General features: G+C 49.5%; 1 protein-coding gene across 6 annotated transcripts in view; it reads left to right on the top strand.

Moving 5' to 3' along the window:
* Positions 1 to 17,906, top strand: part of LOC121589386 (myosin-I heavy chain) — a 39,909-nt gene extending 22,003 nt beyond the window's left edge. For 5 of the 6 annotated variants that reach the window (XM_041908277.1, XM_041908276.1, XM_041908278.1 and 2 more), the window contains 11 exons: positions 4,222 to 5,316; positions 5,401 to 6,569; positions 7,644 to 8,174; positions 8,249 to 9,533; positions 9,629 to 9,858; positions 11,436 to 11,613; positions 11,689 to 12,640; positions 12,808 to 13,314; positions 14,513 to 14,814; positions 14,894 to 15,337; positions 15,411 to 17,906. In XM_041908277.1, the coding sequence (XP_041764211.1) occupies positions 4,222 to 5,316; positions 5,401 to 6,569; positions 7,644 to 8,174; positions 8,249 to 9,533; positions 9,629 to 9,858; positions 11,436 to 11,613; positions 11,689 to 12,640; positions 12,808 to 13,314; positions 14,513 to 14,814; positions 14,894 to 15,337; positions 15,411 to 15,713 (6,996 nt within the window). In that variant the 3' untranslated portion in view covers positions 15,714 to 17,906. The remainder of the gene's footprint in view (positions 1 to 4,221; positions 5,317 to 5,400; positions 6,570 to 7,643; positions 8,175 to 8,248; positions 9,534 to 9,628; positions 9,859 to 11,435; positions 11,614 to 11,688; positions 12,641 to 12,807; positions 13,315 to 14,512; positions 14,815 to 14,893; positions 15,338 to 15,410) is intronic. The other variant, XM_041908281.1, reaches the window with a different exon arrangement.
* The last annotated feature ends 1,066 nt before the right edge of the window (positions 17,907 to 18,972 follow it).

Here is an 18,972-nt window from a genome sequence, read left to right as displayed (position 1 = left end):
AAGTTTAATCAAATTCAGGGTCAACAAAATTTTCTCCGAAAAGGCAAGAAATTCCTGAATAATGAATATTACCAACAAGCGCTACATCTCACATTACTTTACAATGTAACATTACAATTTTTTTACAATGTCATCCAAAAATTTACATCTTTATTATGCTGGGAAAAATCCTTCGTGAAATAGAAGGTAATTGTGCTTTCCTACCACCCTGTCGTCCAAGATCACCTTTCAATCCACTCAGCAGTAGGTAAGCATGATCACCGTCGTTCTTACCTGCGGCTAATTACACACGTTTCTAAACGTGTCCATTGGGGGTTGTTTTTCCCACGGACTCTGAAGATTAGACGCTGACGTTCGAGACAACTTTACCGCTTCTGAGATCCTTCCACGGGCTAAACTAAGCATTGCGGAGCACTCGTTGTGCAGTAAGCGTCGTTGCAGTTGCTACCACCACCGTAGCCTTTAATTACCGTCCGGTCCGGATAAGAATGTCCGCGGAAAAGCAAACACCACACCGCGCACACTAGGAGCCTGTGTGCACCCAATACAGGCCGCTACGTGACAGAATTTCCCACGCCATCGACGAACGAATGAACAGCGGGCCTAATTTGCATTACGATTTGCAAGCGTAAGGGATGCAATTATCTACATCATAGACAACATTGGTTCGACAGCAAGCATTAAGATATTGGGGGCGTGTATTCACTGTTGTCCGAGATAAGACTTGCTTCGCACACACCAATCAAGTTCTTGAATTTCGTTCCCTAAAGCAGTGTGTCACCGCGTCGCAAGCCAGTAAGCTTCGTATGATTTACACAAGCGACGTTATTCCAATTACTATCTTCCTCACTGTGTCCTTCCGGTGGCAGTGCGGCATTATTGGCGGCGCTAATTGTGCCGACAATTGTCGATTGGACTGGGCTGAATTGCTGAAAATCAGCTGCTCAATAAAGTTTTATTGTAACCGTGTGGCCAAGTGCGTTAGCAAAAGCCAAGATCGCAAGAGTCACGCATTAACCCTCCTCTCACCCCAATGCCGGTAAACACTCTTCAAGCGCGATAGCGTGTGATTCACGCTATCGCCCTAAAGCCTTACGCATAAGGCAATCGCGCGCGTTTGGAGCGATGCTTCCGTTTTACTACTGACCGGTCGCGCTCGATCGTGCACACCACCCCGGTGGCGTCATAGTTTTACTGACATGTCCAAAATGTAACAGGTAGAAGCATACACACACACACCCTTTTATTCACTACAATGAAAGTCACGTAGGAAGATTCTTTCCGCCGTCAGGGGGTCTACTTCTCCTGCACAGCGACACAGCCAGCATTCTCAATGAGATGCTTGGAAATGGAATTTCTTATTCATATTCCAATGGTGAGAGGTTGTGTAGGGCGTGTAGCTAATGTCTTTAAAATTTATAATCACACATCATTACCGACTTACAATGCTTCTCAGTTAAAACATATCACACGAAGAAGCATCTAACAGCATTTGCTAGGATTTATAATATTCTACATTCCGATATTGCAAAAACACTTTCCTGTTTGACCACGAGACTAGCCACGTTAAAGGAAACTCTAAACCTGGCATTAATCCTACTCCAGTTCGGTTACGTCTTCTTTTTCCGTAACTCGTTTCGCAATTTACAGGCGTTAATTTTTTTTAAATGTCTCTTCCCCTCGACCTTTACGACCGGAAGTTTATTGCAGAGCAGAAAACGGAAGCAGCAGACTCTCAATTTAACAAAAACCAACTTAGCAAAAAATCGAATAACTGCCACTCGTCCACTGCCAAACGAACCTTCGGACTGTGCTGTGCACACGACGCGTCGCGGTTTCGATTGTTTAATTGATTAATTGTCGAAGCGCTACTAAAAAGTGCAATCTTTCTGTGGCATAATAAAGCCTGGTGCTCCTCCTTTTCGGTCTTTCAGGGACACGACGAAAAGCATCCTCCGCATGTGCGCCTTGGCTCCGTCGCGCCGAATTTGCTTGAGCTTGTATTCCGCTTCTTTCGCAGTAGTGCAAAGAAAGAGCTTAATTGATTACAATCAGCTCTGGGCTATTAAAGGTGGTGGGCTTTTTATTGGTGCATTGAGTTCACAAATTGTAGCTCAACAACGCACCTTTGGCTGCGAGGCAGTGTGTGTGTTTGTGTGTGTTTTTTTTCTTCTTTCTTTTTGCTTTTGGCGCACAAACGATCGCGCAACCCCCTTTTCAGGCCACTCATCAGGCATCAGTACCTTGCAGATTGAAATAGAAAACGCATGCGCGCTGTCTACGCGCTTATCAAACGCATCCAGCGTCCGAATCGAAAAGATCGATCATCATCACCGTGAGTGCGTGGTTCGGGATGGATACTCCCAAATGTGATGAGAGAGAAAGACAGAGAGAGATCGAGCGAGTGTGTGGCTCAAATCGCGCTAATCAATCTATGACCACCGCGGAACATTAAACCCTTTGGTTGGTGGAATTTGCACTACCGCACATTCCGCTTCCCACATTTCCCATTGCCCCACTGCCACCAGTGGAGACCCCACACTAACACCCTTTTTTCATGACGGGTAGAGGAGGAATGTATCTCGGCGAAACTTTTTCCTTCGCATCACCATGTCTGTGCCAAATAAAATACAATCATCATCAGTTGAAGATAGTCGTTTGCTGGGTATGTGTGATAACATCTCGCTCCTATGAAAAGCGTGTTTGCCACACAGTCGTGGGTTTGCGTGTCCAGCGCAAGCGCGCGCGTAGTGAAATCACCCACTCGACAGTGAACCACCAAGCGCATAATATACAATCTGGGCTGGTTTGTTTTCAACACGCCTGGCCTTGGCAGACGCTTACCGGCCTGATGAGGACCCACCAGAAGCACAGTGCCGCTGGTACCCTTTGTTTTAAATCTACGAATGATGAGTATATTTGTTCCAGCTCGTCACATATTCCCAGGGTAAAGGATTGAACTACGGCGCGTTACCTTACACACTGTCACACTCTCAACAAAGTGGGGAAATCCTTGTCTGGCTAGCAAACACATTTCGGCTCATGTTTATCACAAAAGATCACACCACTACCGGTAGGGGTGCTTCTTGATCGTCGCGATCAGTTCTTCCTGCCTAATGCTAATGGTGGGAAATTCGGCCCCTCAACATACAGATCAGATCAACGATGCGTAGCATACGCTTTTGAGCGGTCGGGAAATCCACTCTTTTAGCCGCTGGAAATCACCCGCATGTGGTTCCAGGTGTTGCCGGCACCACGGGCATAATTTTTACGACTCTTCTTTTTTTGTTTTGCTGTCTCGGCCAAAAGACCCTTCTTTTATTTAGTTAAATAATGCCCATTTTGTGTACGCTACCCTATGTACGATGATTTGAAATTTAAATTATACAATTTTATGAGTATGAGAGTGCTCTAACGATGAAGAGCCATTTGATGGCTTGAGATATGGAAGAAAAATGTGTGTATGTGCATGTGTGGGAGGTTGTTTGTACAAATGGAAACAGCAAAACAAAACAAAAAAAAAACAGATATGAAGCAGATCCAAACGGAGAAAACTAAATTATAACCTGCAAAAGCATCGCATGAAGATGGCAACACATATGCTTTGCAGTTTACTCTAGATTCGTATCATTTTAAACGACACTATCGATCCGTTTTGTTACCTATTTCTTACAAACATACAACACACGATGCACAATCTTGTAAAAATGATGTTTCATCTAGCCTAAACAAAATCATAATCAGCGCGCACTTGCAAGTGCAACGAAATGAGGTCAACCATGTCCGCCTGTCGGCATGCCGTGCGCGTTAAGCGTTGCAGCCAAAGGTTGTTAGTATCCTTCTGCACACCCCAGCCTAGCCCGTGGGCACTTCCGGGCGCTAAATGAGATTTCTTCCCTTCCTGTACTCATTGCGCAACAGTAGCCCGAAGGTGGCGGCAGGGCGTCAATGTAGGTCATTGCATTAATACTTTACACACCCTCGTTACCTCGTTGACCTACTACCGGCCGACGCTAAAGTTGAAGCGATATGACAAGCACTCGAAAGCTTAGCGCGCTTTTGTGTTTGACGACGAAATGGCGATTTAATGGTCGACGAGTGACGATGAAGAAAGCACTTTGCGAGCAAAACTGACTGTCATGCGAGTCACATGGGGGCAGCTAATAATGAGCTTCTACTTATTCTTTACCTCCGTCTTTTTCCCTTATTTCCCCCTCGTAGGAATATGTCGCCAAATACCACGGCCAGAAGCTGGGCCTGCTGGAACCGCACGTGTTCGCCATGGCTGAGGCCGCCTACCGCAACATCCGCGACAACAACACGAACCAATCGTGCGTCATATCGGGCGAGTCGGGCGCCGGCAAGACGGAAACGACCAAATTCATCCTGCAGTACCTCTGCTCGGTGACGTGCGATGTGTCGACCTGGGTGCAGCAGCAGATCCTCGAGGCCAACACGATCCTGGAGGCGTTCGGCAATGCGAAAACGATCCGCAACGACAACAGCTCCCGGTTCGGCAAGTTCATGCAGGTGTGCTTCGACGCGAAATGGTGCATCAAGGGCTGCATCATCCAGGACTATCTGCTCGAGCAGTCGCGCATCACCTTCCAGAGCCCGGGCGAGCGGAACTACCACGTGCTGTACCAGCTCGTGGCGGAGGGCAAAACGAACGGCGAGCTGGCGGCGGCCCTCCATCTGCGGGACGCCTCGTTCTACCGCTATCTGAACGCTTCGGGCGGTACCGGTGAGGCGGGCACCGATCAGTCGGCCCTCGAGGTTGCCACCGAGTCGAAGCGGTTCGAGGCGCTGCGGCTAGCGTTCAACGTGCTGCAGATCTCGCAGCCCCTGATCGACGGCATCTTTCGCGTGCTGAGTGCCATAATGTGGTTGGGCAATCTGGACTTTGCCGACGTGGACGGCGAGCGGTGCGAGCTGGCACCGGGCGACGGAGAGATAGTGGCGATCGTGGCCCAGCTGCTCGGGCTGCAGGAGGCGGACCTGGTGCAGGTGCTGCTCAAGCGGCAGATCAACGTGCGCGGCAACATCACGGAGATACCGCTGAAGCTGCAGGAGGCGGGCGAGAACCGGCACGCGATGGCGAAGGCACTGTACTCGCGCACCTTCGCCTGGCTGATCAGCCACATCAACACGTGCATCAACCCGGGCCAGGATGCGTCCCGGTTTTTGGGCGTGCTGGACATCTTCGGGTTCGAGAACTTCAACACCAACTCGTTCGAGCAGCTGTGCATCAACTACACGAACGAGAAGCTGCACAAGTTCTTCAACCACTACGTGTTTGCGCTCGAGCAGGAGATTGTAAGTAGCCGCCCGTAAGTACGCCAGATCGGTGTTGTAACTGTGTGTGTTTTTTTGTTTGTTTTGCCTTTTCCAACTTTCCAGTACCGCCAAGAGGAAATCAAGTTCTCCCACATCCAGTTCACCGACAACACGCTCTGTCTGGAGCTGATCGAGAAGCCGCCGCGCTGCATCCTGAAGCTGCTGACGGAACAGTGCCATATGCCAAAGGGGTCCGACACGGCGTACCTCACCAACCTGCACGGCGAGTTCGAGTCGCACGGCAGCTACGTCAAGGGGCAGGATCGGCGCCACTGGGAGTCGGAGTTTGGCATCCGGCACTATGCGGGCTGCGTAAGCTACACCGTGAAGGGATTCGTGGACAAGAACCGGGACGTGCAGCAGGACGTGCTGTTCGACCATATGAGTCGCAGCACGAACACGTTCGTGCAGGAAATCGCCTCCTTCCAGGATCTGCTCTCCATCCAGCACGTTCAGTCGGCATCGTCCACCACCAGCACGGTGTCGCGCGGCACGTCCAAGGGCAAGCTGACCGTCAGTGACACCTTCCGCCAGCAGCTGCAGGCCCTGGTGGATGTGCTCCAGAGCACGAACCCGTGGTACGTGCGGTGCATCAAGCCGAACGCGGCCAAGCTGCCGAACGACTACGACGACCGGCTGGTGCTGGATCAGCTGCGCTATCTCGGCATGCTCGACATCATCCGCATACGGCGCGAGGGCTTCCCGGTGCACCTGACGTTTGACGATTTCGTGCAGAAGTACCAGTGCCTCACGAAGCGCTTCCGCAACATGTCCAGCCAGGACCAGGCGCTGGCCGTAATACGCGAGCTGAACGTACCGACCACCGAGTGGCAGCTCGGGCGCACCAAAGTCTTCCTGCGCAGCGTGGTGCACGAGCCGCTCGAGGACGCCCGCAAGCAGGTGATCAACGCGAAGGCGCTGATCATACAGCGCAACTGGAAGCGGTTCAGCCAGCAGCGCCAGTACGGACGGACCCGGTCGGCCGCCCTCAAGATACAGCACGCGTACAAGGGGTGGAAGCTGCGCATCGAGTTCCTGAAGAAGCGGCGCGCCGCCATCGTCATCCAGAGCCACCTGCGGGGCGTGTTTGCGCGCGAGGTCGCGACGGCTCTGCGCGAGATGCGGCGCGTCGACGAGGAGATGCGCAAGCGCGAACGGCTCGAGGCGGAGCGGCGCGAGCGGGAAGCGGCCCAGGCGGAAGCGGACCGGAAGGCGCTGGAGGAAAGCGAAAGGTCTGTTCTTGGGCTTTGGTGGGGTTCAGCATTTCATGATCTAACAGTAGTAGTTGGGGTTTTGTCTTTAATTTGTTACTGTAAACTGGTAGTTGGTATAACTTCTCAAGTCTACACAGTCCGTTCCCAAGTTACTTAGAGTCGTTGGTATCTTAAATGCTAAAAAAAAACATGGAAATGTATAACCAATTATAGATATTATCAATATCGAAATGAAAATAATTCGACAATAATGCTGTTGTCTTTGCAATCTACCTCGTAACTCGGGAACAGCCTGTGTACTTATCATGAACTTGCTCGTATTGGTCCAGCATATCCTTTGAATTCAAAACCAGTGTTTTTTCTTTGTTTTATTAATCAAGTAGTTATTACGAGCATGAACGTCAATTCTCACGGTACTCTAGCATTTCTTTCGAACGTTGCTGGCAGCATATTTATGTGTCTTCTTTCTCTCTACCAACATTCCCAACTTAACGCAATGACTGCAACCATTTCCAGCTTTGCAAACCTTACCCTGGTGATACTTTTAATTTCCCTCTCGATTGTCACTACCGCTATCATGGGTTAGGCTACATACCTTCACCCCTTATCTCCCCCACCCTTCGTACCTGTTTTGCTTGCCATTTACATCTCACCCCAAACTAACCTGCCACAATTCGACAAACGAGCTCAAACAAACCGACCAACCCTGAATCCCTGTTTTGATTTTCGTACATTGTATAAGCATGCTAATGTGTAGTACCGGAGATGGGCACGGAATCGGGTGAGTGGGGCCGTCCGCGGCCCTAAACGTGTAGTTGTCTGTCTGTAGTCTGTCCGTTGTACTTGCGTCGTTTGCCGCTGCTTCCGTTTGCCACTGTGTGTCCGCCGTCCCGCTAATTGCTTGGCTAGCGCCCCCCCTAAAATGCCACTAGGAAACTGTCGATTGCACCGTTTAGTTGCTAGTTTGTAGTGCTGCTAATTCTTGTCTCGTTAATAACAAAACTATAGCCGTTTCTCAAGCACCACCGTCTAACCTTGCCTACGCGCGAAACTAATGCTTTCTTCACACCAACACTCACTCTTTCCCTGCAGGGTTGCCAAAGAAGAGATACTCGCTCTGTCGCAAATGGCCGAGCAGATAAACTCGAAACTGCACTCACAGCAACAGCATGCCGCAAACAATAACAGCCGCCTGCTGGCCGCGCAGGCCGCACAGAACGGTGCCGCCGCTGGGGGCGATGGCAAGGGCGCTGGGCCACCGCAAGCCGGTGGCGCACGGGGGGCCGGTTCGGCCAGCCTGCAGAGCAACGACTCGGTTGATCTGGACAATCTGTTTGCCTTCCTCAGCGAGGTGCAGCCGAACGCGAACTCGAACGCCATCATTGACGAGATCGGCGAGAAGATGGACAACCTGGTGGAGGACCTCGACGTCGAGCTGGAGTCGGTGATCCAGCAGGAGATCGAGGGATTGACCAGCGAGCGGAACAATAACGTCGCGACGGTGAAGAGCGCGGCGGGTCCGCTGGCAAATGGCACTGGTGCTAACAATGCGATTAGCAGCAACAACAACAACAATAACAGCATTAACAACAACAAGCCAACCACTCCGAAGCCGCTGGGCGGGTAAGAGCATTGGTCGAGTTTGTGCAGGAAGCTAATGATATAATGATTAACGCCTTTTTCTTCTACCCTTTCAGCATCCCATCACTTCCCGAGCCGACGATGCCGCCACCGCCGCCACCGATCGAAAACAACAACCACACGCTGCCGGTCGCACAGTCGCACCATCCGGCCACGCTGCACCACATCCGTCGCCACGAAGAACCGATCTACGAGGCCGTCATTCATCTGAAGGAGCTTCCACCGCCGCCGCTGGACGGGCACGAAAAGGTTCCACCAATACCGCAGCACCAGTCGCAGCAGCTGGCAGCGGCCATGCCATCGCCGCCTCCACCGGTACACGCCCATCAGCAACCGGTACCGCCGCCACATGCAACACACGTGGCGCCCGCTCCACCGCATCACGCTGGTCCGGTAGCACAGCCGGCAGCGACGCATGCGGCCCACAGCGAAGCTCCGCCGCAGCCGCCGCCCCACGCGCATGCCGCACCCAGCCACGCGTACGTGCATCTCGAGAACGGAACGGGTCACAAGCTGCGCCCCAAGAGCCCGGCCGTCATACGCTCCGCTAGCCCGATACAGCGCACCGGCACCAATGGGCCAATGAGCCCCTCGTCGCCCAAGCACAGCCGGCCAAGCTCGCGTGCCTCCTCGACCGGCGGGGGCCATCCGTTCGCGGAGCGTGAGCAGCGCCGCAAGTACCGCGTGGAGAAGAAGCTGCAGGAGATGCAGCAGCTGGACATTACCGAGCGGGAGAAGGAGCTGCTGCGGGACGACGTCTACTACGACATACTCGAGTTTGCCGAAAGCTACTACAACACGCACGAACGGTCGCCGGAGGGCACGATCATGGCGACGCTCACGCGCAAGGGCCGCAAATCGGTCGACATGGTGCCGAAGTACGAGATGATCACGTACTACCGCGGGACGACCATCCCGTCCTCCCACATCCACATGTACGATCCGGAGAACGTGACGATTGCGTGCAACATCTTCCGCGACCTGTGCAAGTACATCCGCGGCGAGCTGAACAGCGAGCGGGAGCTGCAGGTCATCCAGTTCATCATCGGGCAGGGCATCGAGCGGGAGGAGCTGCGGGACGAGATCTTCGTGCAGTGCATGCGGCAGGCCACCAACAACCCGAGCGTCGACTGGACCGACCGTGTCTGGCTACTGCTCTGCCTGACGATCGTCGCCTTCCAGCCGAGCAAGCTGCTGTTCCGGTACTTTGTGAGCTTCCTGAAGAAGAACCTCGAATCGCTCGAGGGCAAGCTGCGCCAGTACGTCCAGTGGTGTCTGGACAACTGCAAAAACACCAAGGTCCGGTGCCGCCAGTATCCCCCGTCGAGTGTGGAAGTGGCCGTAAGTGTGGAGCAATTGCGCTTTGGGGTGACGCGACCCAGATGAAGCGATGACGTGTGTTAAATATTAACGCTATTCCCTTTTTCGCCCCGCAGGCTATGCGACGGCTCGGTACGATCGTGTGTCGGTTCTTCTTCCTCGATGGGCGCACCAAAGCGATCGATGTGCATCCGACCGATACGGCGAGCGACGCGGTCGCCAAACTGGCGGAAAAGCTCGGCCTGGGCAACATCGAAGGCTGGGCCATCTATCAGTCCCGCCCGGACGGCGAAGAGCACGTCAAATCGCACGACTATCTGTACGACATTATCGCGGCCTGGGAAGCGTACGTATTTTTCTTGCCCATTCCATTCGTTTCGTTTGCTGGCTTTGTTGCGTTTGCGATTTGTGTGTGTGAGATCGTTGGGGTCCCCGGGATTGGCATTGTGGCGTGTGGAGACTGATTAGCGAACTGTTTCAGACGATTGTAACGGATTCTAACGTAAACCTCTCTAACAAGACTCCCTTTCCCTTTTTGTAAAAGACTGACGGAAAACGTGGACGGTGACCTTTCCGACGAAACTAACATGGCGATAATACGCATCTCTGGTGTAGTGGTAGTGTTGGGACATTCTTAGTCAGATTCATAATTCTGAGTCTTTACAATCAAATGAATCATGAAAAAGAGTTGATGAACCGAACACATCATATTATTCGTAAAATTTTAAAGATTCATGATTCTTTTAAGATTCATTACTCTTCCCGGAACTGATTTACAATATATTTAAAGATTCATGATTCATTCAAGACTCGTTTAGAGGAATAAAGAATCTCATGATTCGTATTGAAGACTTTTGTAAAATATTTTAAAGGCGTGATTATTATACTAACATTTTAAACCAACGGTATACGACATTTGATATAACCAAGACCTTGTACAAAGATTCTTCAAACTCTCTGTTTGATTCCCAGGTGTTAGTTTTTATGTGATAAAAGATATTTTATTTCACTCACACGAAGGAATTACTTCGATTAAAATATCTCACCAAAATGACAAAAAGAATCATTTCAAGTAAAAAACATAAACTTCTGCAGTTTAGCAGATCTCCATAGGATTTGCTTTAAAAATCATGATATTGTAAAACATTTGACCAATATGAATTTTATTAACATCATTTCCCAATCTAAGCTTCGTGTGATGTAAATATCTGCCCTTAGTAGAGTGGCCATTTTAGCAGGATCATTGACGGAATCATTCATTCATTATCCCAACTCAACCCAAACTCATCCCCCCACGCTGTGAGTGATGGTGTGCCGTGCGATTTTTTTTTTCACAACATTTGATTGGGTAAAAAGTGAATGGAAACAAGTTGTGTACATAGCTAAAAAGTTCATCCATATTTCCTCCACCTGCAAGTTCAAATAATGTACCACGGACTGCTTCTCTTTCTCACTCTTTCTCCGGCAAAATACTGTTGCGGTCAAACGCACCCTTCGCAAACTGTGTCCACAAATACGCAATACGCTCGCGCACAAACACGTTGCCCATCACATGAACCAAACAAAAACAAATAAAAAAAACCACCCCTGAACAAACAACTCCAGTGGACGTGACCGGGACTGTCGTCTGACGAACATAGTGAAAAAAGTCAACCGGCGGGCGTACCGGATCGTACTGTATCTGAAACTGCCCGAGGAACTGATGAGCACAAAACTGCCCAAGTACTACACCACCTGACACGCAAACCACCACGTGACGATGGGAAAACATGACGAAACCCAATTCGGTCGTACGACAGTTCGACGACACAGTGGACGTTGCCTCGCATGCCTCGAACGGGTCTCATCCTCCCGGGGGCTATAGTGGTACATCGCTGTATGCTTTTTTGGTTGCTTCTTTTACGGATGGTATCCTTTTTACAGCAAGCAGACGAAGATTCACGCATCCAGCTCAACGTTGCGCAAGAACGCAACCACGCTCGGGTCGGGCGAGAACCGGTTCGTGTTTAAGAAGCGGCTGTTCAAGAGCACCCGGGAGCTCTCGCAGGATCCGGTCGAGGTGAACATGCTGTACGCGCAAGCTGTTTACAGTGTCGTGAAGGTAAAAGGATCTCGCAAGCAAGTCTCATTCCTTCCACAAAGCTCTAACAAAAGCCCGTCCTCTGTCCCATTTTAGTGCGACGATTTCCCAGTCTCGGAGAAGGTTGCCCTTCAGCTGGCGGGCCTGCAGGCGCAGGTTGCGCTCGGCGACCCATCGAACCAGCCGAAGCCGGAGTACTACTCGGACGTGCCGAGCTATCTGCCGGAGCGCATCTCGAAAACCCGCGAAGAACAGTTCTGGGTGCCGATACTGGCCCAAGCTCATCGACAGTACGGTTCAGGGCGCACGGAGCTAACGGCAAAGGTGCTGTACCTGTCGTGTGTCATGCAGTACCCACTGTACGGCACGACGATGTTCGCCGTGTCCTACCGTGGCTATTGGAGCTATGGCAACAGTCTCATACTCGGCGTGAACTGCGAGGGTATCATCCTGATCAAGCCGGACGACAAGTTCGTGCTGTACGAGTTCCGGTACGCCGAGGTGGAGTCGATCATGCTCGATCCGAGCGACAGCTTCATCACGATCAGCCTGAACCGGCACACCAGCACCGGCAGCGCCGATCAGCAGCGGTGCTTCGTGTTCGAGACGGCGCAGAAGAACGAGATCGGCTCACTGATCGTGTCCTACTATCCCGCCCTTTCGAACTGGATCACCGAGAACGAGGTGCCGCCGAAGAAAAGCAAGGGCATCACGAACGAGGACCGGGTCCGGCTGCACCACAACCTGGTCGTCTGCCGGCGCCACCTGGTCGATACGGAGCTGCTGCGCAAACCGCAGGACCCGAGCGGTGGCTTCCTGCGCAACACGCTGCGCCGGCTGTCGAAGCATCGGCTTGAGAAGCTGCGGGCCGAGCACGGCAGCCCGGTTCACGACCACGGCGAAACGTACAAGGGCTTCCCGCACGCGTACTGGGCGTTCAGCCGTCAGGCACTGCCCCAGAGCCTCAGCAAGCTGCCCGACCAGGAGGAACAGGCAATGCTGCAGGTGTTCAACTCGATTCTCACATACGCCGGTCTCGGACAGAATGGTAAGTGGGAAGAGAATGACGAAAACCAAAAAAACATCAATGCGTCCCATGCGCCATCACACACGTACGCTAATGTAAATCTTCCATTTCCATCTCATCTTTTGCCTTTCTGCCTATCATCGTCCTGTCCCCCTCCATCCATCATACACCATCGTGCTGGATCGCAGGCGAAACAGTTCAGCGCGCAGAGGACGAACACATCACGCTCATACAGTCGATCATGGATCGCTGCATGCGCAAGGAGTCACTGCTGAACGAACTGTATCTGCAGCTGATCAAGCAAACGACCGACCATCCCGATCCCAACTCGCGCGTCAACCTGCGCCACTGGGCGCTGCTCTCCCTTGCCTGTAGCGTCATACTGCCACCGCAGAAGGTGGTGCGCAAGTATCTGCTAGGCCATCTGAAACGTTGCGCTAGCGATTTCATCACCGAGGAGGGCAAGTATGCACGCTTTGCCGAGAAATGTTTCTTCAAAACGCAGGGCACCCGCCGTCGGCAGTGGCCACCGTCGCGCGAGGAAATCATCTGCACGATCAACCGGCGGCCGATCTACGCGCGGTTCCACTTCATGGACGGGCAGTACCATTCGGTCGAGTTCCACCCAAGCTCGACCTCTCGAGAGGTGATGGAAATCGTGAAGAAGAAGATCGGACTGCAGGAAAATGCACTCGGTAAGTTGTTTTCCGTGTGGGGTGTGGTTTTCGCATCAGTGCGCAATGTGTGGAAAATTGCTTGCCAGTTTTGATGTTTAGGTTTTACAATATAATCTTCAAGCTCAAATATACTAACAAGATACAGGATACATATGATGTTGTACATTTAACAAAAATATGTTTAAACCTCCCTCGAAAGTGTTTGCCAACTTTGTAGCTTGCCGCTATTTGAAGAGCAATGGAGTTGGCCGGAACAATCCAAATCTAACCTGTCGAACTCCATGTTGTTGTACGAGATGACGACTGTACCAAGGGGCCATGCCCTGATGAACTAAATATGCGTTGACTTACAGGACCGATAAAACAGACTGTTCAATTCTGATCGTATAAAGTAGAAGTTCAATCATGCAGGATTTTACTTCTTAGTTATAATAGCAAGAAATATGTTTTCACGATTATGCCACAGAACCGGGCCCTAATGAACTATACAAGTTTTATTATAAAGTAGTTTCTCGAGCGATCATTCCTGTCGACATGATTATGTAACACTGATGCGATCGATCTACCAAAACAAGGTCTTCTTCGGAATCATAACCTGCTTTGCTGACATTATGTTAGAAACAATGCATAGAATTTCGACAGTTTTGTCACACTACGGAGGTTTCGCGAGGTCCACAATGAAAAAAAAATCTACAGGCTATGAATTTCTGTGAGTTTTCCAAAAACTGGAGTTTATATTCAAACGTATGCGTTTGAATTGAACTTTCAGTCAACTCCAGAATTCTATGCATAAACGCAATGGCAGCCAGAGTTAGTTCGTAGACTATCAGGGTTTTCAATTACGGTGTTTGTATCAAAGAACAAGCCTCTTAAGTACGATCGGGACTATTCACCCTTTGGAGCACGTGCTCATTGTGCAATTCTATTGGGGCATCTGATTGACAACTAAGTCACTTGCATTTAACCTTAAACGATAGTGTTTTAATGTGCTGACTTAAGACAAAGTAAGTTCTTACTGGACAAGCGCTAAAATCATTTCACGGCAAAGTAGTACATGTCCAAACCCAATACGATACATTGGACGAGTTTCAATCTGTGAATTCCGTTAGATCCACACATGAAATGCATCCAATGCGCCCATACTAACACCCACTTTCTAAACCCCGTTTTGACTCGTTTGTCGCTTGTGCAACTAATTCGCTTCGGTGGGCTGCAGGTTACGCTATCTACGAAGTGCTGGGCGCATCGGAACGCAGCTTGCTGCCGGACGAGAAGGTTGCTGACGTGATGTCCAAGTGGGAAAAGTACCGCACGGCGGCCGCCCAGGCGGTGCAGCAAAATCAGAGCTCCAACTTACCGCCCGCCTGCCGCCGGCAGCACCATCTGTTTCTGTTCAAGAAGCATCTGTTCTGCGACCAGTACATGAACCTGGACGATCCCGTCGAAAAGGAATTGCTCTATCACCAGGTGCTACACGGTTTGCGTACCGAACGTTTTCCAATCACCGAAATGGAGGCTGTAAGTAGCGCAGAAGCCGCCAGGTGTGTGTTTTGTTCCATATCTCTGATGTTAAACGGTTCTCTTTGCCCTTCCATAGATTATGTTAACTGCTCTACAAGGACAACTTGAGCTCGGCGACAGCTCCGACATCGTGCAGGACTATCGACCCATAGCGGCGCACTGTTTGCCGCCGCGCTTTGTGCCGAACATACCGCGCGACAGCGTGGCCATGCACCATCAGAGCCTGCGCGGGACGACGCCGGCCGAGGCGAAGAAATCCTTCCTGAATCTCATCCAGAGCTGGCCACTGCACAAGGCCACCATCTTCGACGTGATGCAGTCGTTCACCTCCAACTGGCCCCGGATGCTGTGGCTAGCGGTCGACCAGAAGGGTTTGCATCTGCTCGAGCACCGTTCGCGCAACACGCTCTGCACGTACGACTACCAGTCGATTCTGTCGTTCTCGCCCAACATGAACTGTCTGATGATCATTACCGGCTCGGATAAGAAACAGTCGAAGGTGATACTGACCACGGCGCAGGTACGTTGATGTCGTTCGCCGGAGTGCCCTTATGGTATCCTAACTTTATTTTCTCCCAAACCCCACCGCTTAGGCCTTCCAAATTGCTAACCTTATTCGCGAGTACATGGAAGTGCTGCAGCGCCAGCAAACGCACGTGGACGATACGCAGAAGGAAAACCAATCGGCCGGCGCTAATCAACCGCCCGTGCCCCAAGTTCCACCGCACAACCAACCGCTGCCACCGCCCCATCAGCATCTTCCAGTGCAGCCGCCATCCAGCCAGGGTGGCCCAGCTGCAGCACCGGGCACTGATCTGCGAAAGGGCGGCCAAAGGCCACCCTCAATGCTGCTGCGTCAGTCCAGTGCGGCACTGGTCGCACCGCAACCTAGCTAGATGGCATCGAAACCCGCCAAACCCCAGCAACTACTCCTCCGCAGGCACTAATGGCACTGACAGCTATTGTCTGTAGCACTTCCATGCAGACAGAGTGACACAGGAAATCAAACGAAAACGTAATCAAAAACCAACACGACGGACGGTTTGAACTGGAACAGGGTCCCCTGTACCCGGTGGTATCGTCCGCTAAGCTAGTCCAAGCAGTTATTATTTCGACACCGCTTCACACTTGCTGGGCAGAATCGGGCGAGATAGGGGGAGGTGGAGTCGGGCAGGAGCATATAGCATGATAACGATAAACCAAAAACCAAACAAAAATGCAAACCATATACAAACCCACAATCGTTGCTTATTGTTAAAACCTAGCCAATAGGAGATCTGATTAACCACTCCTACTGGTCACGAGAGGAGATGTTAGGGAATTTATTGCTAAATGCGCGTTGTTTTGTTTGCAACTCAAGAACAATATCATAAGATTGATTCAAAAGGGTGTGTGTGTGTGTTTTTGTGAGTGTTTGTGCGTGAGGTTTCGCTTACAGCACACAACGTGTCTAACTATTGAAGGAAAACACAGTAACAGTACCAAAAAACCCAAACTGCACCGTAATGCCGTAAGTGCATCGTGCGTGCAACGATTTCTTCTTTCACTGCCCTTTTTCACAATACAGAGAAGACCCCAGGAATAGTTTCTTTTCCTCCCCTTTTGTATTAACTTCTTTGCGAATAGAGTATGTATTACGTTGTGATTTAGGCTATATTGTATTATATATCTATGTAACTTTTTCTACACCATCATGATCATTTTGGATGGGCATCTTCTTCATCCCCAAAGCTCCCAATCCTTGCCAGGGGTTTTTTTTTAAATACCGGCAAGTGCGTATGGTGAATGATTGTATGCATGTGTGTGTGTGTGTTTGTGTGCGTTTTAATGACGAAACAACATACCCCCAAAAGAAAACTGTGGGACTCAGGCCATTATTTACAGATATGTGCGTGCGTATTTCATGCGCTCGTATGTGTGTGTGTCTCTCTCTTTACGACACACGACACGTGTTTGAAATGCACGCTCTTTTCTAATCTCTTTACTACCTTCCACGCACTACGACGACGCAAGTAACCACGTGCACCAGTGCGCTTCTGAGGAGTCACGTTTTAGTGCTAAGCTTTATGTAGATACACACTACGACCGTAACGAATGGGTACGCTATTTAGTGCAAATGCTATTTAATATTAGTTTCATCACTTTACCGCTTCATTACTCGCATTTAAAAACTTTTTTTTATAAACAAATCCATGATTGGCTTTTAACGATAACAAAATTAGGTTCCCCCTTTCCCCCTTATTAACAGCTAAAGACTAAGGACGTTCTGCAGCAAATGTAGCTAAGGTAAATTGTACAAAACAAACAAAAAAAACATAAAGAGTGAATATCGAAAATGTAGGAAAACAATCTTAAAGTTAGCAAATGTTAACGACACAAGACAGGGCCGAGAGACAGAGAGAGAGGGAGAGAGATAGAGAGAGAGAGAGAGAGAGAGAGAGAGAGAGAGAGAGAGAGAGAGAGAGAGAGAGAGAGAGAGAGAGAGAGAGAAAGAAAGAAAGGAAATGTTATAGAAAGAAACATTGTAGTCGATGATTGAAGTTGAAGATTGAAGAAGCTGAATAGAGAGAACCCTCATCCCCTCTTTCATTCCCCTTAGACGAACGCCCTTTCATCTAGCGAAGGATAAAGTTCTTTACTGTAGTTTCCTCTCCCCTAACGCCTTTTGGATGGTGTGGATCCGGCGAGTAATCTTTAGCATAACCCAAGACCCGATCTGAATTTTTGTTCGTTTGAAGGACTCTTAACTATGATGCTGTACAATGGGATTCGTTTCGCAGGCAAACTGTTGCTAAAAGCGATTTGTGTAGCACAAATAATCAACTTCACTAGTCACAGGCGTACGGTTGAATTAGTTTCAATTTTTTTTTAAAAAGCCTTTTCACTTTAGCCTTCACTTTATTGGATGTTATGTTTTTTATGTTCATCGAATGATGGTTTAGAGCGGAATGGAATATAGAGAACGGGCAAAGTGATTATGGTTCTGTGTAAGCTGAAATATTTCTAAAAAAAAAACCCTGGCAATATTTAAACTATGGACACTTATTTTTTAACTCTTTTTTATTATACTTCTATCATTTTCAATCGTACGTGCGAATGGGTGTGTGTGCGTTTTTTTTAAACTACACCTTACAGAATACAGAAACCCCATTCTGGTTTGAAAAAAACCCTGACAAATAGAACGATAAGCAAGGAGAGCGTTTGCTGTGCTAGGTGTTAGCATTCTCTCGTTCGAACAGGAGTGCCACGAAGATGAGATATTCAAACCCTTACAAAATATCAAATAAATAAGCCCGGTCACCAGGCACAGCTGTATCTAACACAGCGGCACTGGTGGCCGTATAATGTTATCCGATCATTATTACACAAAATAGAAATAAAAAAAAAACAAACACTATATTGGTAATCGTTCCGTATACAACAAAAAAAAAGCAAACAAACAAATAAAGCATAAAAAAGTATGCAACGCACGTGCACGTGCGCTGGAACAATACCCAAAGGTCTGAAATCTGAAATGCTTTCCCCATTTTTGAAGAATTCATGATTTGTTGTTGTTGGGGAAAGTGAAAAACAACAATCCAAAACTAAACCAGTAATACAACTATTGAGGAAAATGTAGTTGGTGTTTGACTTTTTTTTTGCGTTGTGTTTAAACAAACCCGAAAAGCGAACCCGTTGGCAGCAGAAGTGCTACAAGGCGTCCGTAATTAACAAACTTCACAGTGGGGTAAAGAATCGATGGCGCTTTGAGAGCGTGAGATGTATCCAAAAATACTGATTAGCTAAGCTGCATCATCTCCGTTTTCCTATCCTCAACGATCAACTGATTATGTACGTTGAACGGACATTATTAGAGACGATCTTTCCATGAAAAATCTACCACTAGACGAATTTACATCACCTGGCAAACCTTCAATACGATGACTGAGCAATACTGTCAACACATTCCAATTGTTGTTGTATTTTAAAGTCTAATAATACAGCTCATGGAAGTCCAAGCCATGATAAGCTAGCTAGTTTGAAAGATCAACGACCAACATCACATGTGTGTGCGGAAAGCCTACGCAGAGATAAGCCCAACGTGATCTTCACGCGATAGTGCAAGTGTTCTTCAAGCACTTGAATCTGGAACCACCCGCGCCCCGAACATCCAAC

This window comes from Anopheles merus, chromosome 2R, assembly GCF_017562075.2.
Source record: "Anopheles merus strain MAF chromosome 2R, AmerM5.1, whole genome shotgun sequence".
NCBI classification, from domain to species: domain Eukaryota; kingdom Metazoa; phylum Arthropoda; class Insecta; order Diptera; family Culicidae; genus Anopheles; species Anopheles merus.
This window is presented reverse-complemented; position numbering and strand designations above follow the sequence as displayed.